We start from the raw sequence: 24,441 nt of genomic DNA on the forward strand, positions 1-24,441 counted from the left end.
ACTTCCAATGTTTCACAAATAACTTTTTTTTTTCATGTTAGTGAGCTATTTGGGTTGCTTATTTCTGAAGAACTAGTTTATGCTTATTTATAGTAGAATTAGTGTTTGAAATTGATGTTTGTATAAGTTCCCATTTTTTGTTAATTCAGGTTGTCTAATGGGTTTATAACTTTTTGGTTTTGAAATCTCTTATTTCATCAATTTTTAAAAATATGCATTTTCAATGCTTTAAAATTAAATACTGGGTTTAATATCCTATTTTGGTCAAATATGAAATACAAATCTAAATATTGGAATAGACATTTTGTCCCAGGATTGTGATCACTACTTGAAACTAATGAAAGTGAAAAGGGCCCCTCCTCGGTGGTGTGGAGAAAAGCCCTGGGCACAGCCGACCTGCCAGAGCCGTTGACAATCCCTTGCCTGGATTGCGAACGTCCTGTTAGCTTGAACAATCAAATATCACTGCACAGCTCTGTGTATATACTAAAAATCTCTCAACTGTACATTTTAAAAACACAAATTTTATCTCATTAAAGCAGTTGAATACACAACCACTGAACAGCAGACATTTCCCACAGCTCATCCTGGTCCGTGCCCGGCCCTGTGCTGAGCGTCTTGCTCACGCTCTCACTGAAGAAGGGCCAGGCGCACTCCCATTTTGACAGATGCAGCAAGTGAGCCTCAGGGAGGGAACCTGCCAAGAGAACTGCCAGCGAGTGGCAGAGTCAGGCACCCCGTGCATGTCAGGCTGGGGCCAGAGTGGCACCTGCAGCGCCTGGAACTCTGGGCAGCTCGCCTAGACTGTGTCCTGCTTGAAGCTGCCCTGTCTGTCCCCACCCAGAGGAGTCACACACAGCAAACAGATGGGCCCCGTAGGTTGGAGACCCATCCTTTGCCCCTGGGTGGACGCTCACAGGCTGAGAGCATTGCAGGGGACAGAGAGAGCACCTGACATCCATTATTGCCGCTGTTCTGCAAATGTCCCTGTTCCTCTGTGCCTCAGTTTCCCCACCTGTGAAACAGGGGTGGGACAGAGTTGGGGCTCTGGATAAAGGAAGTCAAAAAAAGAGAAGTGGAGGTCAGGCTTGGGTCATGCTGAGGGTGAGGGGACTCAGGGACTGGAACTTGGGGACCTTTGTCATCTCACTCAGCTCTTCTCCCAGAGCTCACGTACCAAAGCTCCCACTCAGTTGTTACCAAGTAGATTTTGGGGCTGGAGGGGGTGGGAGCTGAGGCCCAAAGAGGGGGAGTCATGGGCCAGGGCCACAGAAGAGGGGAGCAGTGTGGACCCTGAGGGAGGCTGGAAAGCGGGGCTCTCTGGGGTCTCTGAGCTCCTGGGCCTAGCTGAGTCCACCCAGCTGGTTACCAGAAAAACCCAGTCCGGGTTTCCACAGCAAATATTTCCACCCCTTGGCCCTGACTCATCCACACGGTCACTCACACGCATACTGACTTCCCTTTCCCCTCCCAGCCCGAAGCCCAAAGGCAAAGAAAGGGGCCTGCCTTGCCCCCCACCCCCAAGCTCCCAGTTCCTAGGGCATCCTGGGAATTCTGAGAGCCTCCGAGGCCGGCAAGCCAGCCACCCCTTACCCCCAGCTCTGCAACCTGGGTCAGCCTGGGTCTGCCCGGCCCACACCCTCAACGGGTGGGCGGGAGACCATGTTTCTATTTTTGTGCCAGTGTCCCACAGATGCCATTGTTGGCCTGGCGGTCAGTAGCGGGAACGGGGGATTTCGGTGAGGAGGCCCTGAGCGCTAGTAGCCACTTATAGAAAGTTGCTTCCAGCAATTCTTCTAGGATGGAGCCTCGGGGCTGCCTGCAGCTCCCACCCTCCTAGGGCCAGACTGGAGCTGGCCAGATTGGAGCCAGACGTCCCTCTGTCCACCCCAGCAGACTCAGATGGCACATGCACACATGTGGTGGCAAGGGAAGGGGTCAAAGTCAGGCTGACCTGAATTTAAATGCGGTCTCAGTCATTAGCCTGTGACCCTGGGCAGTCATGTCTCTCTGGGCCTCGGTTTCCTGATCTGGAAAATGGGCTGAACAATATGTCCACCTCACAGGCATTGGGGGGGGGGGGGTTGGTTTTTTCATCCTCACCCGAGGATAATTTTTCATTGCTTTTAGAGAGAGAGGAAGGGAGAGACAGAAGCATCGCCTGGTTGCCTCCTCTATGTGTCCATACTGGGGATTGCATGCACCTGGAACTGGGGATTGAACCTGCAACCTTTTCTTTTTCTAATCCCCACCTGAGGACATGCTTCTTGATTTTAGAGAGAGGAGAAGAGAGGCAGAGAGAGACAGACAGAGAGAGAGACAGAGACAGAAAGAGAGAGACAGAGAGAGAGAGAGAGAGAGAGACATCGATGTGAGAAAGTAACATCAATTTGTTGCCTCCCATACGCATCCCAGCCAGGGACTGAACCTGTAACCTGGGTATGTGCCCTGACTGGGAATCAAACACGCAACATTTTGGTGCACAGGACAACGCTCCAACTGAGCCACACCAGCCAGAGCCACTTCACTGACTTCTGAAGATTCAGTGAGATTCTGCCTACAAAGTAGGTTGTCCAGTGCCCAGCTAATTACAGATCGCCCACTTGTCCAGAAATGCCATGGTTTGCGACCTGGGAAAGTCAATGTTAGAGGTGGGCAGCCGGTAGCCGGAACTGGGACACGTCTCAGTCACACCTTTCTGAGCCTCAGTCTCCTCATCCATGTAGGAAAAGGTTGGGATCAGGGTGACCCTGGATTCCATCCTGCCTCCTAGGCGTTCCAGGGTGGGACATCTGGGAGTCGTGATCTCCAGCCAAGTGGCCAGAAGCCTGGGCTTGCAGGACCCCCAGGAGAGAGATATGTTGCTTTCCCCAGCTGAGGGCGCCTCGCCAGCCCATGTCCTCCCCCTTCCCCCTTCATTTGCCCATCCAAGGGGCCAGAACTGGGCCCAACTAGGGGTTCTGTGCTCTCAAAGGTGGACAGGAAGAAGGCACAACTCTGTCCTTCAGGAATTTGGCAGAGAACAAGACTAACACCCCCAAACAACCACTGATGAACCACGGTGACACCACTAACACTTTGGGGACAGCCAGCCAGAAATGTTTGTGTATCTGTATATTTCCCCTTCTTCCTTCCATTACCCACTCATCTATCCATCCATCCAATACTTATTTCCAGGCTGACCTGAGCTGGGAACACAGCAGTGACAGAGGCGATGCAGTCCCCTGCCTAGCCTGTGTGACCCCCCAAGCCTGCCCCTGACAGGCCTGGGACAAGAGTACAAGTGGCAGCCCACAACCCCCAGCCCACAGCCCTTCTCTTCACACATAGACACGCGGACAACCCAGGCCGGATGCACAAGCTCTGCTATGCTCACCCCCTGCAAACAGTCACCTTGACACCCTTCAGGTCAAGGGGAGCTTACACCAGCCTTGCAGTGGCCCCCTCTGGAGGATGGGACAAGAAAGCGTCCCATGCCACTCTGGGAGTAGGTGCAGTGCATTGGACAGGGAGCTCTGGAGTCCGGAGTACCCACAGCTGGAGGAGAGCCAGAGAGGACCACTAATTGTGGGGTCTGGGCGGGAACCCCCTTTGCCCAGGTCTGAGGGCACCACTGCCTTCCACAGCCCTTCACAGCCTCCCAGGACGTTCTGCTCTCCCCCGTTTGTGCAGGCTTGCTTGCCCGTCTCACCAGGAGTAATCAGAGCAAGAGCCCAGCAGGTTTCATCGGCACGGGGGTGGTGGTGGTGTGCTCTGCTCCCCGAGTTTGCCCAGGAGTGGGATGAATCAGTGGCTGCCCAGCTCTGGCCTGGCTGCCTGGGGTTTGTTAGGAGGACAGCAGATTAGAACAGTCAGCCTGACGGGAATCACTGAGACACCAGGCTGGTTTCCTGTCTCCGCGGGTCAGGATGTGACCCTAGGCCCCCTCCCGGAATCCAGGCTCCGGCCTGCCCTTCAGGGACCCAGCAAGATACGGCCCCAGCCTAGTGGCCCCCTTGTCTGTCTGTAAACCTCCCCAACACACACACACCCTGACCCTCTCTTCCCTGAGGCTCTTGGCTGCCACAGCCCATCTCCCGCCCACACACGGGAAATCTGAGGATTCCAGGCCCCGCGGAGATGGAAGGGAAAGCGAGTCTCTGTGCCAAGGCTCGAAGAAAGCAACCAGAGGCCGGGAGGGATTGGGCTGGTTGCTGAGAGGGCCGCCACCCACACTAACACAGCCAGTTCGGGTTTCTTGCCTGTAGGTCTTTGCTCACGGGGTGCTCTCTGCCTGGAATACTCTGACCTCCCTCCCTACCTGGCTAGACATGGAAGCCATTTCCCTAAGGCCCCCTCCCCTCCACGATCAGTGCCTGTCCTCCCGGGACGCACAGCCCCCCGTTGCCGATTCCATCACTCAAAACCAAGGCTACTGACGCCCTCCTCAGCCACCCCGGGCCCGGGAGTGGCCCAAGGGCAGGGGCTGGGTCTGCTTTCTCTTGGCACCATCAGCGCCCAACTCAGGCTGAGCACACAGAAGGCACCTGGCGAGGACTGGCTCAGGGGGGCTGTGGGGCTGTGGACCCCATTCTTGGGTGCGGCCTAGGGAGGTAGGTGTGCCCAGGGAAACCACAGACCCTTCAGTGTAGTGTCACAGCAGCAGGGTCTCCTGGGATCAGGGAGGCCGGGAGCACCCAGGGTGGGAGGCTCCATCAGTTGCCCCCTCTGAAAATGGATTCCCAGCCCCTGCCTGATGGCAGTAACTGATGTGAGGATGTTCTGTAAACTGTAGCGTACCCGGCAAAGTGAGGGTGTGTACACAGCCCAAAGAGGAGCCGTTAGAATCATCACAAGCGCAGCTACTGGGTACCGAGCAGTCGCTCTGGGCAGGCCTGCCCCACCCCACTGGATTCTCACAGCGCCCCGAGAGGCGGGGGACTAGCGTCTCCAAGCTGCCCACGGGGAAACCGAGGCTTGGGGAGGTGGCCCAAGATCGTGCCGCCGTAAGTGGGGGAGCCAAAATTCACTTGGAAGGCTGTCTGGCTCCAGAGCCCATGTCCTTCACCCCTGCACATAGCAGTGCATTCATGTCTTCATTCATTCATTCAAGCATTCATTCATTCATTCATTCAGCCAGCCAGCCAGCCAGCCAGCCAGTCACCAGTCATTCATTCATTCATTCATTCAGTCAGTCAGTCAGTCACTCATTCATTCATTCAGTCAGTCAGTCATTCAATCAGCCATTCAGTCACTCAGTCAGTCATTCACTCACTCATTCAGTCATTCATTTATTCAGTCAGTCAGTCACTCAGTCAGTCACTCAGTCAGTCAGCCAGCCAGTCACCAGTCACTCAGTCAGTCTGTCACTCAGTCAGTCACTCAGTCAGTCAGTCACTCAGTCAGTCAGTCAGCCAGCCAGTCACCAGTCACTCAGTCAGTCTGTCACTCAGTCAGTCACTCAGTCAGTCAGTCACTCAGTCAGTCAGTCAGCCAGCCAGTCACCAGTCACTCAGTCAGTCTGTCACTCACTCACTCACACGTCCAGCAGCCCCTTGGCAGACGCCAGGCCCCGGCCCACATTCTGATAGTCCATCATTCTTTGGTGAGTCCCTGAGCACCCGCAATGCGTGTCCATTGGAGAGCGGGGAGAAGGAGCCCCTCAGCCTGCCGGGCACCGTAGGAGGCCTGGCCACTGACAGGTCCATGACTGGAACCCCAGCTCCCTCCCTCCCCCGCCCGCTTACGCATCCATCCAGAGAAGCCACGGTTCGCGGCCTGGGGGGGCCTGGCGGCCCTGGAGTTTGCAGGCTGGCGCCCTGAGTCAACAGCCAGGTGTTCCATGGACTGAGTTCTCTGGAAGGGGCATAGGTAACGAGGAGGTTCTGTCCCCAGAGCTCTGCAATGAGTGGCACCCTGCCGTGCCTGTGAGAGCCCTCCGGTGACTGTCACTGCCCACAGGACAAAGACCAAACTCCTTCATAGGACAACAGGACCTTTTCCATCTCCCCAGCCCTGCCCCGAGGTGAGCTACAAGCTGTTGCCCCAGCGCGCCCCGTGCCGGGCACAACCATGGCCCACTTCCCTGCCCGTGCATCCACTTTACCCTTTGCCCTTTCCCTCCACCTCCTTCACTCGGCAAGCTCCTGGCTGTCCTTCCTGTTGTTGCTTCCTCCAGGGAGCCCTCCCTAGCCCCACAGCAGCTGGGGTGCTCCTGCCCTGCGCTGACCAAGGAGGCCCCAATCACCTGGACCCTGGCTGTCTGTCCTTACCTCTGCCTCCCACGGAGCTGGGTACTTGGCAGGGGGCCTTTCTCTGACTCTGGCTTGCTCCAAAATAACTGGGGTTTGGGGGGTCCCAGTTGCCCAGAGGGGGCACAGAGACTCAAACATCAGAACAAACAAAATGAACTTACAGAGGGCATTCTTATTTTCCATCGCATCACCAAACTTGAAAAAAACTACAATGGCTAGGAAAACCACATAACGTGTGTCTGGCACTATCTGCGGTTTGGGGATTATCGAGGCCCACAGTCCTCACGGCAGGCAGGGCGGTGGGGAGCAGGCCCCCCGATATTGGTGGTCTGGGCACTGTCTTATCACTGCACAAATGCAGGGCAACCAACAGTTTCGGGGGCAAGTGGGCCACCAGTTTACCCTGAGCTGACACCACTAAATCGCTATCGGGACTTGAGGCGGCATCCGCCAGGTGTGGTCACCAGCCTGGGAGGGCCAGGCGCTTTCTGAACACTGAGATCCTCTGGGGAGCCGGGGGACAGCCTGACTTGGAGTCCCCAGGGATCTGTTGTGACTCTGGCCTTGGACAGGTTGCTTCCCCTCTTTGGCCTGCCTCAGTTTCCTCCTCTGAAAAGTGGGGGTAATAACAGACCGTGCCAGATGAGCTCTTGGGAGACTTAATATATGCTAAGATTTTGAACTCACTTCCTGGTACATAGTAGGCCTAGCACAGTACTTAGCACATAGTAAGCGCTTCCTAGGTGTGTTACTAAGAGGGGCTTAGCAAATGTAAGTGGGGGACTTCAGGAGGTCTCTCCGCAGGACAGGGTCGGGGTGGGGGATGGTCTCTGACATTGGCATCATTGAGCAGATGTGTATCAGGTCACAGTTGTTTGGTGAAGGACAGTCGAGGGAGGGAGATTTGGGCTCCACTGAGGGAGGAAGCCCTTTCGCAAAGTCTGAGCGGCCTAGAGCGGAGCCGTGCCTGCTGAGAAGCCCTATCATAGGAGATCCGTGAACAGCAGCTCGCCTGGCCCACTCCACGGCCCGCCTGGCTCTTCTCCACTCGGTCTCCAGCCAAACCCAGCCCTTCCTACCTGGGCCCTGTGGGGGCACCCAGAGGACTGCCCCAGTGCTGGCCCAGAACTGCTGTCCGCTATAGGCCCTGTAAGATGCTCATGCCACCCTCCTGGCAGGGCCACCGCTCCAGGGACAGCCACGAGGAAGACTCCCCTCATCCCTCTGGCCCTGGGCCTACCTCTAAGTTCCTAGCCAACCCTGCCGTCAGGCACTCACCCTTGGGAACTCCAGGAAGAGGACGTGAACTTCGACGGTAGCGTTGGGGACCTGAGCCACGCAGCCATTAGAAACCTGGTTTGTGAAGTATGTCAGCTTGGGGTCCACAGGCTGTAGGTCACAGTGGACTGTTTGTGCAAGACCTGTTAGGGAAGGACAGCCAGAGAGAGAGGGCCAGATAAGAACAAGGTGGTGACAACTACTCCCACGTTCTGAATGCCTACTGGGCGCTTGGCGCTGGCTCAGGGCTTCGCTGCGTCTTCACAGCTGCCCCATGAGGTGGATATCATTATGTCCGTTCCACAGATGAGGAAACTGAGGCTCAGGAAGAAAAAGTCTGTTGCCCCAAGTCACAGTAGTACTAGATGTAAAGTGGGTAGGTAAAAAGCAGGACACCCAATTACATTTGAATAAGTAAAAAAGGAATAATTTTTAAAGTGTAAGTATAACCCAAATACTTCATGGGACATATACTAACATTTTTTTTCATTGGTTATCTGACATTCAAATTTAACCGGGCATCCCGTATTTTATTTGCTGCAATGGGCAACCCCACCTGTGTGGCAGGCCCACACGTTCACATACTCAAGCCTACAGGCTGGTTCACACCAAAGGAAGGCAAGAGCTGAGATCGGAGACAAAACTTCCCCTCTTGCACCTCAAGGAGGCCGGGAGGAACGGGCCAAGGAGGATAGAGGGTCCCCTGGTCCCAGGGGACAGAGTGAGCCCAGGTTGGAGGGCAGCGGCAGGCAGGCCACAGAGCTGGCGCGGGGCTGCTGGGAAGTGTGGGTCCTGAGGGAAGGCAATGGAATTTCACCCTGACCCAGCAGAGGAGGAAGAGGAAATGAGGCCCCTACACCTCGTCCTCAGGAATGTGCCGGGGGAAGGGGGGCTCCGGACGAGGGAAGGAGGACAGAGAAGGGGAGACTGCTTGGAAGCGTGTGTCTCCATCTCGTCGCACTGACTTCCTGTTTTCTTGGAGATCAAAGTTGGGCGCAGAGGAACTGGACACACGTCCAGCCGACGCCAGCACAGAGCAGGGGGGCAGGGAGTCTTCTTCTGAATCCTGGGCTATTGGCCGTGTCTTGAATAACCCAGCCTCCTTCCCCACCTTCCCGCCGCCTTGTTGGCCTCAAGACCACCAGAGGTCAGAGAAGGACGTAAGAGGGCCGCCTGGGCTGCGCAACACCCTCTCCCATCAGCCTCTTGGGAAGGATAAGTTCAGGACAAGAACATCTGGCCACCATGGGGGCCCAGACCTTATGATTCCTTGCCCTGGACCTGTCCTGTGTGCCAGGGACTTCAGAGTGCCTGGGTAGTGTCGCATTTTGGTTAAAATCAAAGTCCCTGAAGTCAGGGTGACCTGGGTTTGAATCTCAGGCTTAACACTTACTAGCTATGTGGCTTTGGGGAACGATTTCACCACTTTGGGCTTCAGTTTCCTCATCAGTAAAAGGACAGGAAGAATAGACCACATACAATCCATAGAGGCTGTTGGGATGACTTCATGAGAAAGAGCATCTGTTCTTTTTATCACCTTACTTAACTGACTTCAGTCGCTGGAGAAGAACTGACTCTCTGGTGGGGACACAGCGGAGTGGTAGGATGGGGCAGCCTGCAGGTGAGGGACCTCGGAGAGGGTCTGACACCTCAGGCCAGCCAACTGCCTCACCCCAGTGCACGCGAGGGCTGGCGCCATCCCCTCCTGTGCCACCCCGTGTTGACCCACCAAGCCCCTCAGAGCTCCCCGCCCTCTCCCTTTCCCTATCAGTGAACACACACTTCTTGGCTGTTGCCTAGTTTGAGCCGCTCCTATACAGATGGGGAGACTGAGGCCAGAGAGGCTGAAAGTGCCAGGGTCGCGCTGCACATGGCTGACCAGGCTGGGCCCCGGACCCACCTCTCCCCATCTGACCCAGGGTCTGGCCTGCAGATTAGCACAGTGGCCTCCTCCTTCCCTTCGGACTTTCCCTGCCCCCCTCCCCAGACTTCCAGGAACCCCAGTTCCTCCCAGATTGCAGGATTGCCGGGCCGCCTGGGCCACCTCCTCCATGCCGTCAGCGGCAGGGCCATTATGTAATGATCAGATAACAGGCCAGGCTGGGAGATCAGATAAGAGGTCCATTTATTTTGGGGCCTTTTCGAATCCTGGCCACCCCCACCCCGCAGACGAGAATGGGGAGACAGGAGGGAGTGTGACGCCCGGCCTGTCTCCTGGAGCCGGAGGCGGGCCCAGACAGAGCTGAAAACAATCCTCTGGCACCAAGGGAAACTCCAGGGCCTCCAGGGACCTGAGTTGGAGGAGGCGCTGCTGGGGGCCTGGGTGACTGGCAGGCCTAGTGAGAGACCGGGGGTCACCTTCCCACCTCTGTCTCCTTCCTCCTCCTCTCTGATCCACGAGCACAGAGCCACCTTGGAGCTTCCCAAATGACCACCCCTAGAACCTTGGGAGGCCACAGATGATAATGGTCAAGAAAAGCAGCGCTGGAGTCTGAGTCTCTGCCTCACAAAAAGCTGGTCACCTTGAGCAAAAACCTAACTTCTCTGAGCCTCAGTTTCCCCATTCATTTGACCCTCACAGCAGCCTACGCAGTGGGTACTGTTATTATAACCATTTGACACACGAGGAAACTGACGTTCAGGGAGGTGTAAAAATTAGCCCCAGGTTGCCCAGTTACTAAGTGGCAGGGCCTGTGTTTGAACGCAGGCAGTCCAGCTCCAGCACCCAGCACCCACTTCACAGGCTGTGTGTCAGCTTGGCGAGGTAACCCTTGTGAAGAGCCCAGTACCCGGTAAGTATTCTGTGATTATCTTATAATACCGGGGCAGATCCTTTATGACAGGGTCTTCTCTGCTTTTTTCTTCTTCAGTCCCCCCATCACCCAGCTTCCCTTTGTTCCTCTTAGGGTTCAGTTACATCCTCACAGATTGCCCAGCTCCCAGCCCAGCTGCTCCCCCCGGACCTGGCCACCAGCGAGGCCTCAGCTCTCCTTTACCCAGTCTCTCTTGTAACTCCCCAGTGCCTTCAGGGTCAAGTCCACACTCCAAAAGCTAGAGTTAAAAAGTACAGGGATCCAATAGAGGTCCAAGGTTCAAACCCTGATTCCGCTCCCTTCCAGCTTGCTTTCCACAGCTCCATGTTATTATCTGTAGAAGGGGGGATGATGATAATAATCATAATACCTTTCCCAGCGAGCGGGTGAGAATGTTGGTAAGAGGACATGTGCCCAGTGCTAAGCAGGCCCCCGACGTGAGGGCTGCTCAGAAACTGCCAAGTGCTGTCACGATTATCTATGCCCGGCCAGTGGGGAGAGTGAGCTTGTTCCCTGCCACTGCCACTGCCCCAGGGAAGATGGTCTTCCTTTATTTGACCACTCAGTCAACTTCCATTTATCCTTCAAAACCCTGTTGTGAAAACCTTCTCAGCAGACCTGATCCAGGTGTGCTCTAGGTGGGAGGGTCACTGGAGGTACAGGAAAGGGACCGAATGCCCACGGTGAGAAGATCTGGAAACAGAGAGATCCTCATCATCTTCCCTGGGGCAGTGTGGTGCAGTGGTTAGGCCCAGGGCTCAAGCCCCAGCTTCTCCTATGAGGGCTGCGTTGCTCAAGCAAATGCCTTCACTGGCCTGTGCCCCAGTCTCCTCAACTGTACCATGGGGGTGACAGGAAGTGTCTGTTCCATCAGGCATTTGTGAAGTTCGGTCTGATAGTACACGTAACAGGTCTAGAGCAGCGGTTAAGCAAACAGTAAACGCTGAATCAACGTTGGCTGGTATATTTGTCTCTTCCTGCCATCCCTGTCACAGGTACTGAAGTTAGCTCAGCCCTGAATGAGGGTCCTCTTCAGCCTCCAGGGCTGATACCCCAATGCAGGGTCTAGAGCTCGGAGGAGAAGGCCCAGAACCAGGGCAATCAGCTCTCCAAGGCCCCACACCAGGCCGCTAAAGGTGCAGAGAAAAAAAGCTGAGTTTGGGAGCAGATAGTCTGGGGTTGAAATCTGGATCTGTCACTTGTCTTGAGCCTCGATTTCCTCATCTATAAACTGTGTCTAGAGACAAAGAGCTGTCTGATGCACTGCGGACCCAGAAGAGGGGTTCCCTCCCTCTTGCCCAGGTTCCCCCTCAGGCCCTTGAGCAAATAGACCAGGCCTGTTCTCAGAGGGTGCAGCACTGACCCACCTGTGACCTTGAGAGATGTGTCTCTCTTGCCCTCTGGGTCTTAGTATCACCATCTTTCTGGCTGAGGTGAGAGAATTTTCTTTTTCATTTTTTTAAAGATTTACTTATTTTTTAGAGAGAGGGGATGAGAGGGACAAAGAGAGGGAGAGAAATATTGATGTGCAAGAGAAACATCAGTCGGTTGCCTCTCGCACACCCCCAACAGGGGACCTGGCCGGCAACCCAGGTGTGTGTCCTGACTGGGAATTGAACCCATGACCTTTTGGTTGTTGGACGATGCCTAACCCACTGAGCCACAGGGGTCAGGGTGAGAGACAATCTTAATGGTCATATCCCCCCAAGCTTCAAGGACCCAACATTTCTTGGCTCACACAGCTCCAGCTCCAACCTCTTTTCCCTCCTGGCAAAAGGGAAGCTGCCCCAGAATGCAGCCTCTAAGATATAGATACCTGTGGTCTCTGTCCTGTGTCACTAGCCCCATCTCCAGAGAGCCCCAGACCTCCACACAGGTGGCCAGCAGCACAGGGCCTCCAAGTCACGCCTCTCGCCCATTCTCCAGTGAATGCTCATCCACACTTAGGAAACACTCTTTGGTCCCAGCCACCCAACGTGGGCCACGAGTCCCAGCACCATCACTTCTGGGCCTCTATCCAAGTGAAATACTACAAAATACAGGAAAGGATGCATGTACCAAAAATGTGCACGGAGGTGGTGTTTATAATTAGCCCCAATAGGGAAAACACCTAAATATTCAACAATAGGGAATTTATTAGGCATAAGGTAGAGAACACATTTAAGGAAGATAGGATTCCAGAACCACGATGGGTTGGTTATGGAGTCCATGTGACAACACAGGGACCTCTGGGGCATCAGAAGGCTACCCAAGGCACCTGAATATTAACCCACCTGCCTCACGATTACCTTAAGCAGCTAGAGGAAAGCTAGTAAGCAATCCACCAGCATGCTAACAACTTCCCCCCCTTAATCTATTTTCTCTGAGGGGCAGGCTAAAGTGAATCTACAGTTAAATTGCTTTTTAAAAATCTCTACGTGCTTGTTCCTTAAAAAAAAATTCCAACGTGACAAAACAGTGTGTCTTAGAGAGGTGAAAATCCTGATGGCAGAGCAAGGACGAGTGACCTCAGGATTTTCTCTGCACGTGGTGCGTTATTACTGTTCTAGTCTTAAAAGAATGAATCGTTGCTGCATGGGCACCGGACCATGCGTCCCAGATATCAGTCCCCAGCAGTCTAGACAGAGTCCGGCTTTTTCTTGATAATGGCTGCATGATATTCCACTGTGCGACAATTCACTTAATGGGGCCCAGGCTGCTGGACATTTGGGTGGTCTCCAGCTGTTGGGGTTTTGTCACAGCTGCCTAGAGACCATATATCTTTACAGAGCTGGGCAAGTAACTCTCTAGATCTGACTTCTGAAGGTTGGGTTGTTATTCCCAGTATAGTTTTTGAGAGATTCTACCAAGCTGTGTTCCCAGAAGGCTGGGCCTGGTTTTAGACCTCTTTGGGACTCATTTGTACCCCCTCCCGCCTGAATGGGAATACGTGGGTCACCCTCACGCCCTCCCCCAAACTAGAGATCTGAGTCCCACGCCTTGGCCAGGCCCCCAGCTGCCCTCCACAGGCCACATTTCCCCGGCTGTAAGGGAGTCAGGCTGGATGGTCTGGCATGCCCTGGGACATTGGGACCACTGGGGGTCAGTGCCTGCCTGCAGGAACAGATTGATAAATTATCAGGAGTTTTTCCAACCAGCTGCTAAACATAGCTATTATTAAAAATTAAACTTTATAAGCCTACAATTAAATGATTTGTATTTTTAAAAAAGTAATAAATATCAAGTTTCTTACTTCCTAATTATTTTACTCCATTTCACTATTATCTGTGCTTTTGAGGTTATCTACATCTGTCATACGTGTGTGATGGAAATACTTTTGATAAGAGTCTCCCGCTGGGCACCTCAGGCCAACTCTGAGTTTGGTGAGTTGGTAGCTCAAAATCAGCCATGTGGGAACATTTACACCACGGAAATTAACAAGCGCTACCCCCTACCCCTCACCCCTGTTAATTATTTGTCACACACCACCATCCTTGATCCTATAAAACCCTAAAGAGATTCATGGATCTCCCTCTGATAAGTGCTATCAAGAAGAGACTGTAATCAAGCTAGAAATGTGGGGGGCTGCGGGAGAAGGGCAGGGCGGCTACCGCGAGGCTCACGTGGGGCTCCCGACGAGCTGTGTGAACTTGGCAGGCCGCAGCCTCCGCTTCCTCTCCTGTAAAATGGGGTGATAACGGCAGCCATCTTGCAGGGTGATTGGAGCTGTATCACCCGTGGTTAGGAATAAGGGCTCCGTGAGCCCCAGGTCTGGGGTCAAATCCCTGCTAAGCCATTAAGTGTCTGAGGCTCTGTTTCCTGTCTATCAGTGAGGCAGGGGTGAGAACTTTAGAGACCAAGGATTGGGGACTTTAAAATGCTGTGGGGGACAGGGGATCAGGCGGGGGACAGGATGGCCACCACTGCTGCTCCACTTCTCACCACCTCCCAGATACTTTAGGGAGTTCCTGGGTGCGCCATGGCTGAAGGGGTGTCCACAGGTCCATCCTGTGGCTTCAGGTGGACGCGTCCATAAGGCACAGTAAGTGGGACGAGGGGCTAGGAGTCCCCGGCTCCTCGTGGCCCCTCCTCTGGTCAGCTTCAGAAGGAGGCAGAGGCCATGAGGCCCTGGAAAGGCCCCCAGGCTGAGGAGCCCCCACAGAAACCCTGGTCTGGGACTGTACCCCCACCCTGCAGGCTTCTTGGGGAGCAGAGCAAGGGGCGGCAGCTGGGGTGAGCGCCGTATTCAGAGGAGCCTGGGAGCCGCTCACAGGACCCAGGGAAGGTGAGGGTGGAGGATTTAAAGCTAATCATAAAACACCAGCAGTAACGACGCGGAAGCAACAGGCCTGCCTGAGACACCCCTCCACAAGCATTGCCTCAACCCCAACCTTCCCGACAGCCTGAGATGCATCTGTTACCATCCCCGCTCTGCTCAGAGGCCGGAAGGTCGTTCCCCAAGATCGCACCACAAGGAAGTAACCACAGCCTAGAGCCCGAGCTCCAAATGTGAGGCCTCATGCCCTCCTTCCCACACGTTCCTCAGATGGGAAACAAGGCCCAGAGAGAGCAGGAGACTCTCCCAGGGCTGCACAGCGCTCTAGGACCTGGGCTTCCTGGAGAGAAGCTAGGAGGACAGAGGACAGAGACCAGGGTCAAGGTAAATAGTTCACCTCTGTGCGATTGAGACTTTTAGGGCTGAAAGGTCTTGGTCCTGCCAAACCGGGATGGTTGGTCACCCTCTGCCATCTGCCTTGGGCTGTCCAACCCCCCAGGACAGCTCCATGGTGCACGAGTTTGGGACGAGGAGCCTTGTCTCCCCACCCCGGGGTCCCTGAACACCTACTTGTGGGGCTGAGGCTGCAGACGGCCAGCAGCAGGGCCGTGGCCAGGTAGAGCGTGCTGCGGTCCATGCCGTCCCCCTGGGGCTCTGTTCGCGGGGCCTTATCCGGTGTCCAGGGGCAGGGCCGCGGGCAGGCTCGGGGGCCGGCGTGGGCTCGCACGGGGACCCAAAGGGAACAGGCGACCGGAACGACGCTGTCCCTGCTCCAGCCTTCTAAGGTGGCGGCCAAGTTGGTCAGGAGAAGCGGGCACAGGGCGCAGGGCCGGGCCGAGGGTCGCCGACTGACGGATGAGCGGGAAGCGGGTGCTGGGCTCGTTCGGGAAGCAGTAGACAGATGGGGACCGAGGCTGGGGAATGACCGGCAGCGGTGGGGAGCTCCTGGCTCATCCAGCCAGGCCAGGGAGGCAGGAAATGCGCTTCCTTAGAGAAGGGGCTGGGCCAGGCGGCCTGCCAGGCGGGAGAGGAAGTGCCATGAGCTTTGTCGCTGGGTGGGGGGCCCTGGGGAGGGGGAGGCAGTGGGGTGGGAGGGCCTAGGCTCCAGGCTTGTGGCTCATGCACCCCACCCTCCCATCCCACCCGGTCCAGGTCTGGCAGGCAGCCCCCGTGGGCAGATGAAAACAATCATCCTAACAGCCCACCCATGGGACCTTTCAGGAGGCAGGCCCTGGCCAAAGCGGTCCATGTGGAGCTCACAGACGCATGAAGTCGGTGGCCCCATTTTGCAGATGAGGAAAGAGAGGCCAAATGAAGTGAGATGATTGGTCCAAAAAGACAGTGGAGTTGGGATTCAGACAGATCTCACTGGGCACCAAAGCTGGCTCACATAGCATGACACTGGCTGCTGTCATTTCCTTGTTTTTCAGGAGGGGAAACTGAGGCTCACCATGGCACATGGCACAACATGGCAGCTGGGGCTGAGGTCTTAGGGCCCAGAGAGAACAGGGGACCTGCCCTGAGATACACACTCTGTGTCTGCCCCATCCATGTGCAGAAAATCCTCAGGGACAAAAGACAGCCCCAAATGAAAGGAAGACACATTTTCACGGTGTTTCTGAAGTCAGGTGGCTGGGGATCAAAAGCCTGCCCTGCTTACCCTGAGCTGTGATATGAGACCTTGACCAAGTTTCCTCAACCTCGGTCACCCTGTCTGTAAAGTGGACACGATGGTGCCTTCCTTGCCAGGCTACCGTGAGATTTCCAGAGGTTGGAGGCCTAGAACACTGAGCACCGGGTCTGGCACATGGGAAGTGCTCCCCCAGCAGGGCTCCCTGAGCCTGGGAGACAATCCCAGGACTGTCCCTTGTTCACTCTGCAAACAGTAAGTGCCAGCTATGTATCCACCATGGTGCTAGTCAGGGTAGCACCTAGGGTCAGGCCCAAGGGAGCTCAAAGGAGGAAGCCTGGGCTGCCTGGAGGAGGCGGTACTTAGGCCCAGCCTTTGAAAGAATGGATGTGTGGGGGTGGGGTGGAAGAAAGGGGTGAGGAGGACAAACAGGCGTGGTGGGGACAGGAAGGCTGGAGAGACAGACTCTGGCCCTGCTTTGGGAGCGGGGCCTTGAATGCCAAGACTTTATCCTGGTAGGCCACAGGGAGTCATGGAGGGTAATGGAGCAGAAGGAGCTGGCAGAGCTGGGCTTTGAGAAGACAAACCTTGATGTGTGCTGGCAGGACCCACAGAGAGGATGGAGCCAAAGGGTCTTTTTCTTTACACCTGCCTTGAGTCACAGATGGAGAAATTGAGGCCCAGTGAGGGCAGAGAAGGCAGGAGGCCTGGTTGCCTCTGCAGGGAGCAGAGCAGGAGGATGTTGCCAGTGCAGGAGCTGGCAAGGGGGTGGAAGGGCCAGTGTGGCTCCTTGGGTGGGGGCTTGGGGGAGGGTCGCTTGCCCAGCCCTGCAGCTGCCTGACTGGTTCCTGGCCAGGCGTAGATCATGGGAGACTCAGCCATGCCCAGCAGGTGGGAAGCCCGGGATGGGCTGAGGGAGTCCCCTGCATGTGGCAGGTCCTCTGCCTTTGGCCGTGCATGCAGAGAGGGGAAGTGGGCACCACAAGGCAAAGGGTGGCCTCAATGGGGGACAATGAGGGTGACTCTGAGCTTCCTTCAGGTCCCCCGACCAGGGACAGTTAATCCAGCCACAGGGGCTGAACTCTCCCTGTGCACCAGGCCCCACCCTAGGCGTTCACCTTATCAGCTCTGAATCCTCACAGCCACCTCTGGGGGCCGGTGCCTTTAAATGATTTACGGAGGAGGAACCCAGGGTACCCTGACAGGGGAGAGAACCTGGGGTGGAGGGTAGAGACTCCAGGGCTGCCTCTTTCCAGGCTTACCTCCTTCCCTGCTACGGCCACCTGACCGGACTGCGAGGACAGATATCACGGGGACTGTGGGTGCCATGGGGTGTTGTCCAGAGTGGGAGTTGGGGCACCCAGGGCTGTGACAGGGATCCCATAAGAAGCTCTTCTCCAACCTCCCTCCCCCCAACTTCCCTCCATGCTGCATGATCCGCCCTGACCCATGTTATAAACAAGGTCTGTAGGATTCTCTAGCGAACGGGAGAAGCTGCAGATGGACGCGCGAAACTCATGGGAAATGTCCAGGGAGAGAAAAACCTACAGGAGCCAGAGGAGAGCCTGGACCTGCCCCCAGAGACCCTGTAGAGGAAAGAAGAGATTGGGGGTCGCAGGGGTGGAGAAGAGGTCACCCACACCACCCTCGGCCTGAGTGGGGTCATGCTGTGAGTCTCTCCCTCCACTAGAAGTCCCTCGAGGGCAGGCACTTTGAGACCTCTGTACCGCAGTGACCCCAGCACAGAGCTCAAGACCCTTTGACCCTCTGGATATATTTACTGAAAGCATGAAGTGCCCTAGAAGGGAGGGCAGGGTCAGGGGTCAGGGAGGCATAGGGAAACTGAGGCACAGAGAGGCAGGCCATGCTCCTGTTTCCCCATGGAAGAGGCCAGTTCTCAGGCTGGGTTGCCTGTCCCCGGGAAGTTTGATGGTCATGTGGTTTCACAGCTGGGGATGGACCTTGAAGTAGTTCTCTTCTGTTGTCCCCCAGATGCACTCCCTCTCCTGATGGACACATCTACCCACCCCCCACCGCCCAGCCCAGCACAGATCAGAGAGAGGAAAGAGGAAGAGGAGGAGGAGGATTCATTCCTCTGGCTCCTTCCCTGCAGGGTCACTTCAAATTGGTGGCCTCCCTCCACTGAAGACCACGGCCCTGACCTGGCCCCCTCCACAAGGCCCTTCAGGCTCAGCGTGGTCATGGGCCCCACTGCTGCCAGCCCTGGGGCTCAGCACTGTCCCTTATGGTTTCCCTACACCCTGCCCACACCTGTGTAAACAGACCCTTTATTAAACCCTCCGGATTCCCGTGGAACGTGCCATCTGTTTCCTGCTGGGGCTCCGACTGATACAGATGCATTCAGGTGCCGCCCGCTCACACTCCAAAGAGACATGTGGCCGATGGCCAGGCCCCTGTGGCTGGACCCCGCAGTGGGCAGGTGCACAAATTCGCTTCTTCCTCCTCCTGCTGGCCAGGAAGGCCAGGGCTGCAGGAAGGGATGGAGCACGTCCACCCTGGCCAGCGGCCACCGGAGGAATTTCAGACAGCCCTCAGGGACCCCCAGGCGGCCGTCCGTCTCCAGCATGGGCCTGGAGCCAGGGGCTGCAGAGGGCAGCGGGGTCAGACCCACGCAGAGGAGGCTGGACATGGCTGCAGAGAAAAGAGCCCAGGACAGGCTCTGTCCTGCGTAACCTCAGGCAAGATACTTTCCATCGTCAGGGTCTCAGTTTCTTCATCTGCACAGCGGGAGGGCAGTCTGCTGGGCTGGCAGAGTTTGAAGCCCAGGGCCAGAACCAGCGTCACCCCGCCATTCACACGTTTACGCCCAGCCCTGTGCCAAGGGCCACCTCACGGCAACCTCAACAAGCAGAGACGATCGTGTCTCCGTTTCAGAATGGAGGAAACTGAGGCCCAGATGTGCATGGCAACAGGGCTGGGGAGAAAAAGAGGATAATTCAAATCTGGGCCTTTTTCCTCCTTTGGCTTCTAGAACATTCTGTTCTGGTTTTCCTCGCACCTTCCTGGTCACCTTATCTGCCTCCTCACTGGTTATTCCTCATCCTCTTCCCTTCTCTGTTTACCCTCACTCCCAGGGCAGGTTTTCTCAAACCTTTCTGACCATGACAACAGTGTGTCTCTGGGACCGGGGCTCAAATAACTGAACTGAGGTCTTGTGAAACGATATATACCCTTGTGGCGTGAGTCCATCCTGTTCCGTTTTCTTTCAGTACCGATCACAAGCCCCTCTACTGATTTCATTTCCCACCAGTGGGTCTTGGCTACCCCAGGGGGCTTCTCTCAGGCCCTGCCCAGACCTCTGCATTTTATCAAGATCTCCGGGCCTCTGGCATGCGTGTTCAAGTTCAAGAAGCACTGGTCTGGGTGTCCTTAGCCAGAGACATAGCTTTAAATACCATTCATATACTGATGGCTCCCAACTTTACATACTCCAGATAGAAAGTTCCAGGCTCCAGGCTCCAGGCTCCAGGCTCCTGGCTGTCTAATAAGCAGCTCAGACGCCATGCGTCCAAAACTAGGTTCTGGGCTCTATTCCTTCTCTGTCAACTGCTCCCGCTTCAGCCCCTCATCTTAGACAATGACAGTGCCCTCCTCTTGGTGCTCAAGCCTTGAGATTGACCTAGACTCTTTCTTTTCTTTTTAAATAAAGATTTTATTTATTTATTTTTAGAGAGAGGGGAAGGGAAGGAGAAAGAGAGGGAGAGAAACATTAATGTGCAAGAGATACATTGATCAGTTGCCTCTCGCATGCTCCCATCTGGGGACCTGGCCCGCAACCCAAGCATGTACCCTGACTGGGAATTGAACCAGTGATCTTTCAGTTCACAGGCCAGCACTCAATCGACTGAGCCATACCAGCCAGAACTAACCTTGACTCTTTCTTTCACACCCCTCATCTGACCCACAAGCAAATCCTGTTGGCTGCTCCCTCAAATGTCCAGTGTTTGTGCGGTTCCCACTACTCCCTTGCGACCTCCCTGGTGACCTCCAGCAGCTCTTGGAATATTGCAGTCACCTCCTCACTGAGCTCTCCTTGCTTCCCCCCTTGCCCCCAGCCCACTCTGCACACCGTAAACAGCCTGTTAAGCTAAGTCAAGTTCCATTCCTCCACTCAGCGTCCGGTGCAGCAAACTGCTCACTCAGTGTAAAAGCCAGGGCCCCTCAAATGGCAGCAAGGCCCCCTGACCCCTCACCAACCTCACCTTCTGCTTTTACCTCTTTGCTGCCAAGACGGCAGCCACATGGCCTCCCTGCTGTTCCTTGAATGGGCCAAGCACATGTCTACCTCAGGGCCTTTGCACTTGCTGTTCCCTTTCCCTGAAACTCTCTTCCCTTACATACCCTCAGGGCTTGCTCCTCACCCTTTAAGCCACCGATCCAAATGTCACATGGTCGTGAGGACTGCCCTGAGCACTGAAATTAGAACAGCCCTCTACCTGCACCACAAGCGGCCCCTGGGGCCCACATCACTGTCTCACATACTGCACACTGTTTATGTTGTCTGTCTCTCTTTCTAGAACAGAAGTTCCAAGGCCCCATTGCTTAGGATAGTGCCTGGCCCGTGGTTAGCATTCTATAGGCATTCATGCAATCCATGAACAGGCTTAATCCCTGGGCTACACAGCTTGAGGTTTCACAGGCTGTGACTGGGTCCCCAGGGTATGGGTGTTGGGGACCTTCTGAACCCAGGGGCAGGGTCTTTGAAGAAGCGGAATGACTCCTCTAGGGGATAGGGAGGTCACAAGAATCAGTGGTCCCACCAGACTATCCTCGAAGAGCAACATCCCTCCAAGTCTCCCCGTCCTTTCCCAGGCAACGGTCCTGTTTCCTGCTGCCTTGCGGCGGATGTTGGCCTTCCTGATGAAACCCACTCCCCAAGGTCTGAAGGACCCACAAAGACCACCTAGGAGGCATAAGGATTCCACTGGGCCCTGAGTCCAGAACCCTTGAGCTGTAAGAGCTCTGAGTTCACAGAAAGGGAAACTGAGGCCCCCAAAGCTGAGGGACTCACCCAGCGCCTTATGAACCATGTGGGTAACACAGGCAGGGGACCCTGCGCTGGAACCCCAGGTAGACAGCGGAAGTAGGATTGGCAGGTGAAGGTCTAGCCTTGTCCCCCTGCCACTCTGTGTGACTTAGGGCAAGCCACACAACCTCTCTGAGTCTGCTGCCCCAACGAGGAAGCTCTGTGCTGGCAGGCTGCACAGGTCCAGTAGGGCTCTGGCCCCCACCCCTCCAAAGCCCCCCCACCATGGAGCCGCCAGGCCTTCCTGTTTACTCGAGGCCCCTCTCGCGGCTGGGAGGCGACAGCCTTGGCCTCTTCTGCTCCCCGCTTCCTTCCTCTCCCACTTCAGCGCCTCCGGCCAGGCCCTCGGGGCCCCCGAGGCCAAGACTTAGGGGCACAGAGCAGTGGGGCCATCTGAGGCCACCACCCCAGAGAACCTACCTAGAAGCAATCTCTCTCTCTGAGACCCTGAGGTTACAGAGGCGCTGTGCCATCCGTTGGGCTGGTTAGACGGTTCCGGCACCTTGGGACAAGCCATTTCCTGGAGTGTCCCTAGAGACATGAAGAGTATGACAGCATCTACTGTCCCGGATCTGACACCACGCCCACCGCTCAGCCCACCAGTCAGGACGAGCACACGCTGACCTTAGAGGTGCCCCCTCCTCCCCACCCTTCCTGAGGCTCCTGCCGCCTTCACAGAGCAGGTTCTCTCCGAGCTACCCAAAGTGTGGGCCCTGGACAAGAGGTGAACTTTTTTCACATCTGTAATTTACTTTAAAATAGTTTGGCAACAGTAAAACAACAGCGAAGGAAGTAGCAAAATGTTAACCATTACTAAATGTCAGCGATGCGTATATGGGTGTTCATTATATCATTTCCTCCCATTTGGTTTGTTTGCAGATTACAGACAAGACTCCCTGAACCTCCAATCGCTTTGGGGAAAGACTAGATACCTGGGTTGGCACTCAGGACCCCGCAAACCTGGCTCCCAAAACTTGTCTCTTGCTAGGGCACCCCCTTTAGCCTGCATCCCAGCCCTCACTAAGGCCGCAGCCCTCCCACCTCTGCGCCTCTGCAGGGCTCTTCCCTCTGCTTTCCCGGCCCTGTCTCATGGAGAAGGAAACTCCTGGGAATCTTCAGGGCTCCACTCCAGAGCTAAAGGTCAAGGGACCTTTTGCCACCAAGGGCTCCTCTGCGCTCTGTGCACTGGGCTGCCCAGGACTGGCCTCAGTTGAGCAGGTCTGATAGAGTTTTGTGAACATGGGTCCCTTCCTTGTTCCGGGAGTCACATCACAGGGGGCCAGGGCTTAGGAGCCTGTATCCTGGAGTGTTGCTGAAGGAACAGATGTGCACAAAGGAAACCCCCAAAAGAAGGTTTGTAGGGGTAAGGATGGAGCAGTGGTTACTGGAGCTTTTTAAATTTTTTTAAAGTTTTCAATTTTTTTTTTTTTAAGTGAATAAAGTGATTCTGGGGTGAAGAGTTTGGGTCAGCTTAAGTTTTCATACATTGGGACACACCTGAATTCCTGAAGCTGTAATAAGAAAGTAAAAATAATGATGAGACTTTCATCAAGATGGCAGCGTAGGCAGACATGGCTCACCTCCTTGCACAGCCACATCAAAATTACAACTAAAATATAGAACAACCATCACTCGGAACTGTCAGGAATCAAGTTGAATGGAAGTCTAATGACTACGAGATTAAAGAAACCACATCTACCAGACTGGTAGCAAGGGGCACAGATGCAGAACACGCTGGTCCCTCACCCACGTGTGGTGAATAAAAATTCAGGAGGGACATCTTGGGAATGAGAAGTCCCAGCCCCACACCAGGCCCCCAGACCAGGGTCCCAGTGCCAGGAAGATAAGTCCCCACACCTTCTGGCTGCAAAAACCAACAAGGATTGAGTCAGTGCAAGAAACTGCTGGAGCCCCAAACAGTTCCCCTTAAAGAACCCACACACAGACTCACCTGCTCAGACTCACTCCCTCTGAGCTCCAGCTCTGGGGTAGCAGCTTGAAAGGACTAGTGGCACACAGGGAGAAATGAAGTGTCTGGTATCAACGTGAGCAGAGGCCATTGTTCCTTCTCTAAAACCTCTCCCCACAGAGCAGGCAAGCAGGTGCCATATCTGAGACTCCATCAACCTGGCTAACCCTGCTTCACCCACCTTGGAGATTCCCAGAGACTCCGCCGCACCCAATTTACGGGCCCGCCCAAGCTGCTTTCCCATATGAATGGCTGGTCATGGCTCCTGCTTCACAACTTCCTAAATCCCATCAAACAAGCACCTGCTGGCCTCAGTGAGCCCCAGGCCCAGCACTAGCAGCAGTCAGCTCAGATTCACAGCTTGGCTTCACCTGGGAATCTCCAAGCCCAGCACAAGTAGCAGCCATCTCAGATTGCTTTACAGCTCAGGCAGGGTGGCCCTGGGCAAAACACAAATGGGAGCTGACCTTGGCCTGCACCACCTGGGAAACCCCAGAGCCCGCACACCCAGTGGACACCTACAGACCATGTCAGAGCACCCCCACCCTGCCCCACACAGCTGATCCTGCACAGGGGATGGAGGTTGGTGATCAGTGGTCACAGCCAGTCCTTGCAGCTGACTGACTTGGGTAAACACCTCCCATTCATCTGCCAACAGCAACCAAGGCTCACCTACAAGAGGAGGGTGTACTCAGCCCACTGGAAGGGCGCACCTTGAGTACCGAGCTTGGGTGAGAGGGGAGGCTGGGCCACTGGACCTTACAGGGCACCTACTACGTTAGGCCACACGACCAAGACACAGAGTCATAGCAGCTCTACATAGAAACAAACACAGGGAGGCTGCCAACATAAGGAGACAAAGAATCATGGCCCAAATGAAAGAACACTTCAAAACTCCAGAGAAAAAGCTAAACAAAATGGAGATAAGCAGTCTATCAGATGCAGAGTTTAAAACACTGATTATAAGGATGCTCAAGGAACTTAGTAAGGACCTCAACAGCATAAAAAAGATCCGGTCAGAAACGAAGGATACATTAATTGAAATAAAGAACAATTTACAGGGGAACAACAGTAGAGTGGATGAAGCCGAGAGGCAAATCAATGATTTGGAACATAAGGAAGCAAAAACAACCAATCAGAATAAGAAGAAGAAATAAGAATCCCAAAAAGTGAGAATGGTGTAAGCAGCCTCTGGGACAACTTCAAGAGGTTCAAC

General features: G+C 55.0%; 1 protein-coding gene and 1 long non-coding RNA gene across 2 annotated transcripts in view; one reads left to right on the forward strand and one right to left on the reverse strand.

The window, feature by feature from the left end:
• Nucleotides 1-15,566, reverse strand: part of ENG (endoglin) — a 31,396-nt gene extending 15,830 nt beyond the window's left edge. The window contains exons 1-2 of the mRNA XM_090274768.1: nt 15,150-15,566; nt 7,512-7,654 (exon numbers count right to left, since the gene is read on the reverse strand). Coding sequence (XP_090130894.1) covers nt 7,512-7,654; nt 15,150-15,216 — 210 coding nt within the window. The 5' untranslated portion in view covers nt 15,217-15,566. The remainder of the gene's footprint in view (nt 1-7,511; nt 7,655-15,149) is intronic.
• LOC150013756 (uncharacterized) lies at nt 14,055-18,521 on the forward strand. Its single transcript, XR_016510584.1, has 4 exons — nt 14,055-14,963; nt 16,010-16,464; nt 17,673-17,878; nt 18,202-18,521. It is a non-coding gene; the product is annotated as an uncharacterized LOC150013756 (long non-coding RNA).
• Nucleotides 18,522-24,441: the final 5,920 nt, after the last annotated feature.

The sequence above is a fragment of the Furipterus horrens genome, unplaced genomic scaffold (assembly GCF_987537825.1).
Source record: "Furipterus horrens unplaced genomic scaffold, mFurHor1.1.pri manual_scaffold_4, whole genome shotgun sequence".
Taxonomy (NCBI): Eukaryota; Metazoa; Chordata; class Mammalia; order Chiroptera; family Furipteridae; genus Furipterus; species Furipterus horrens.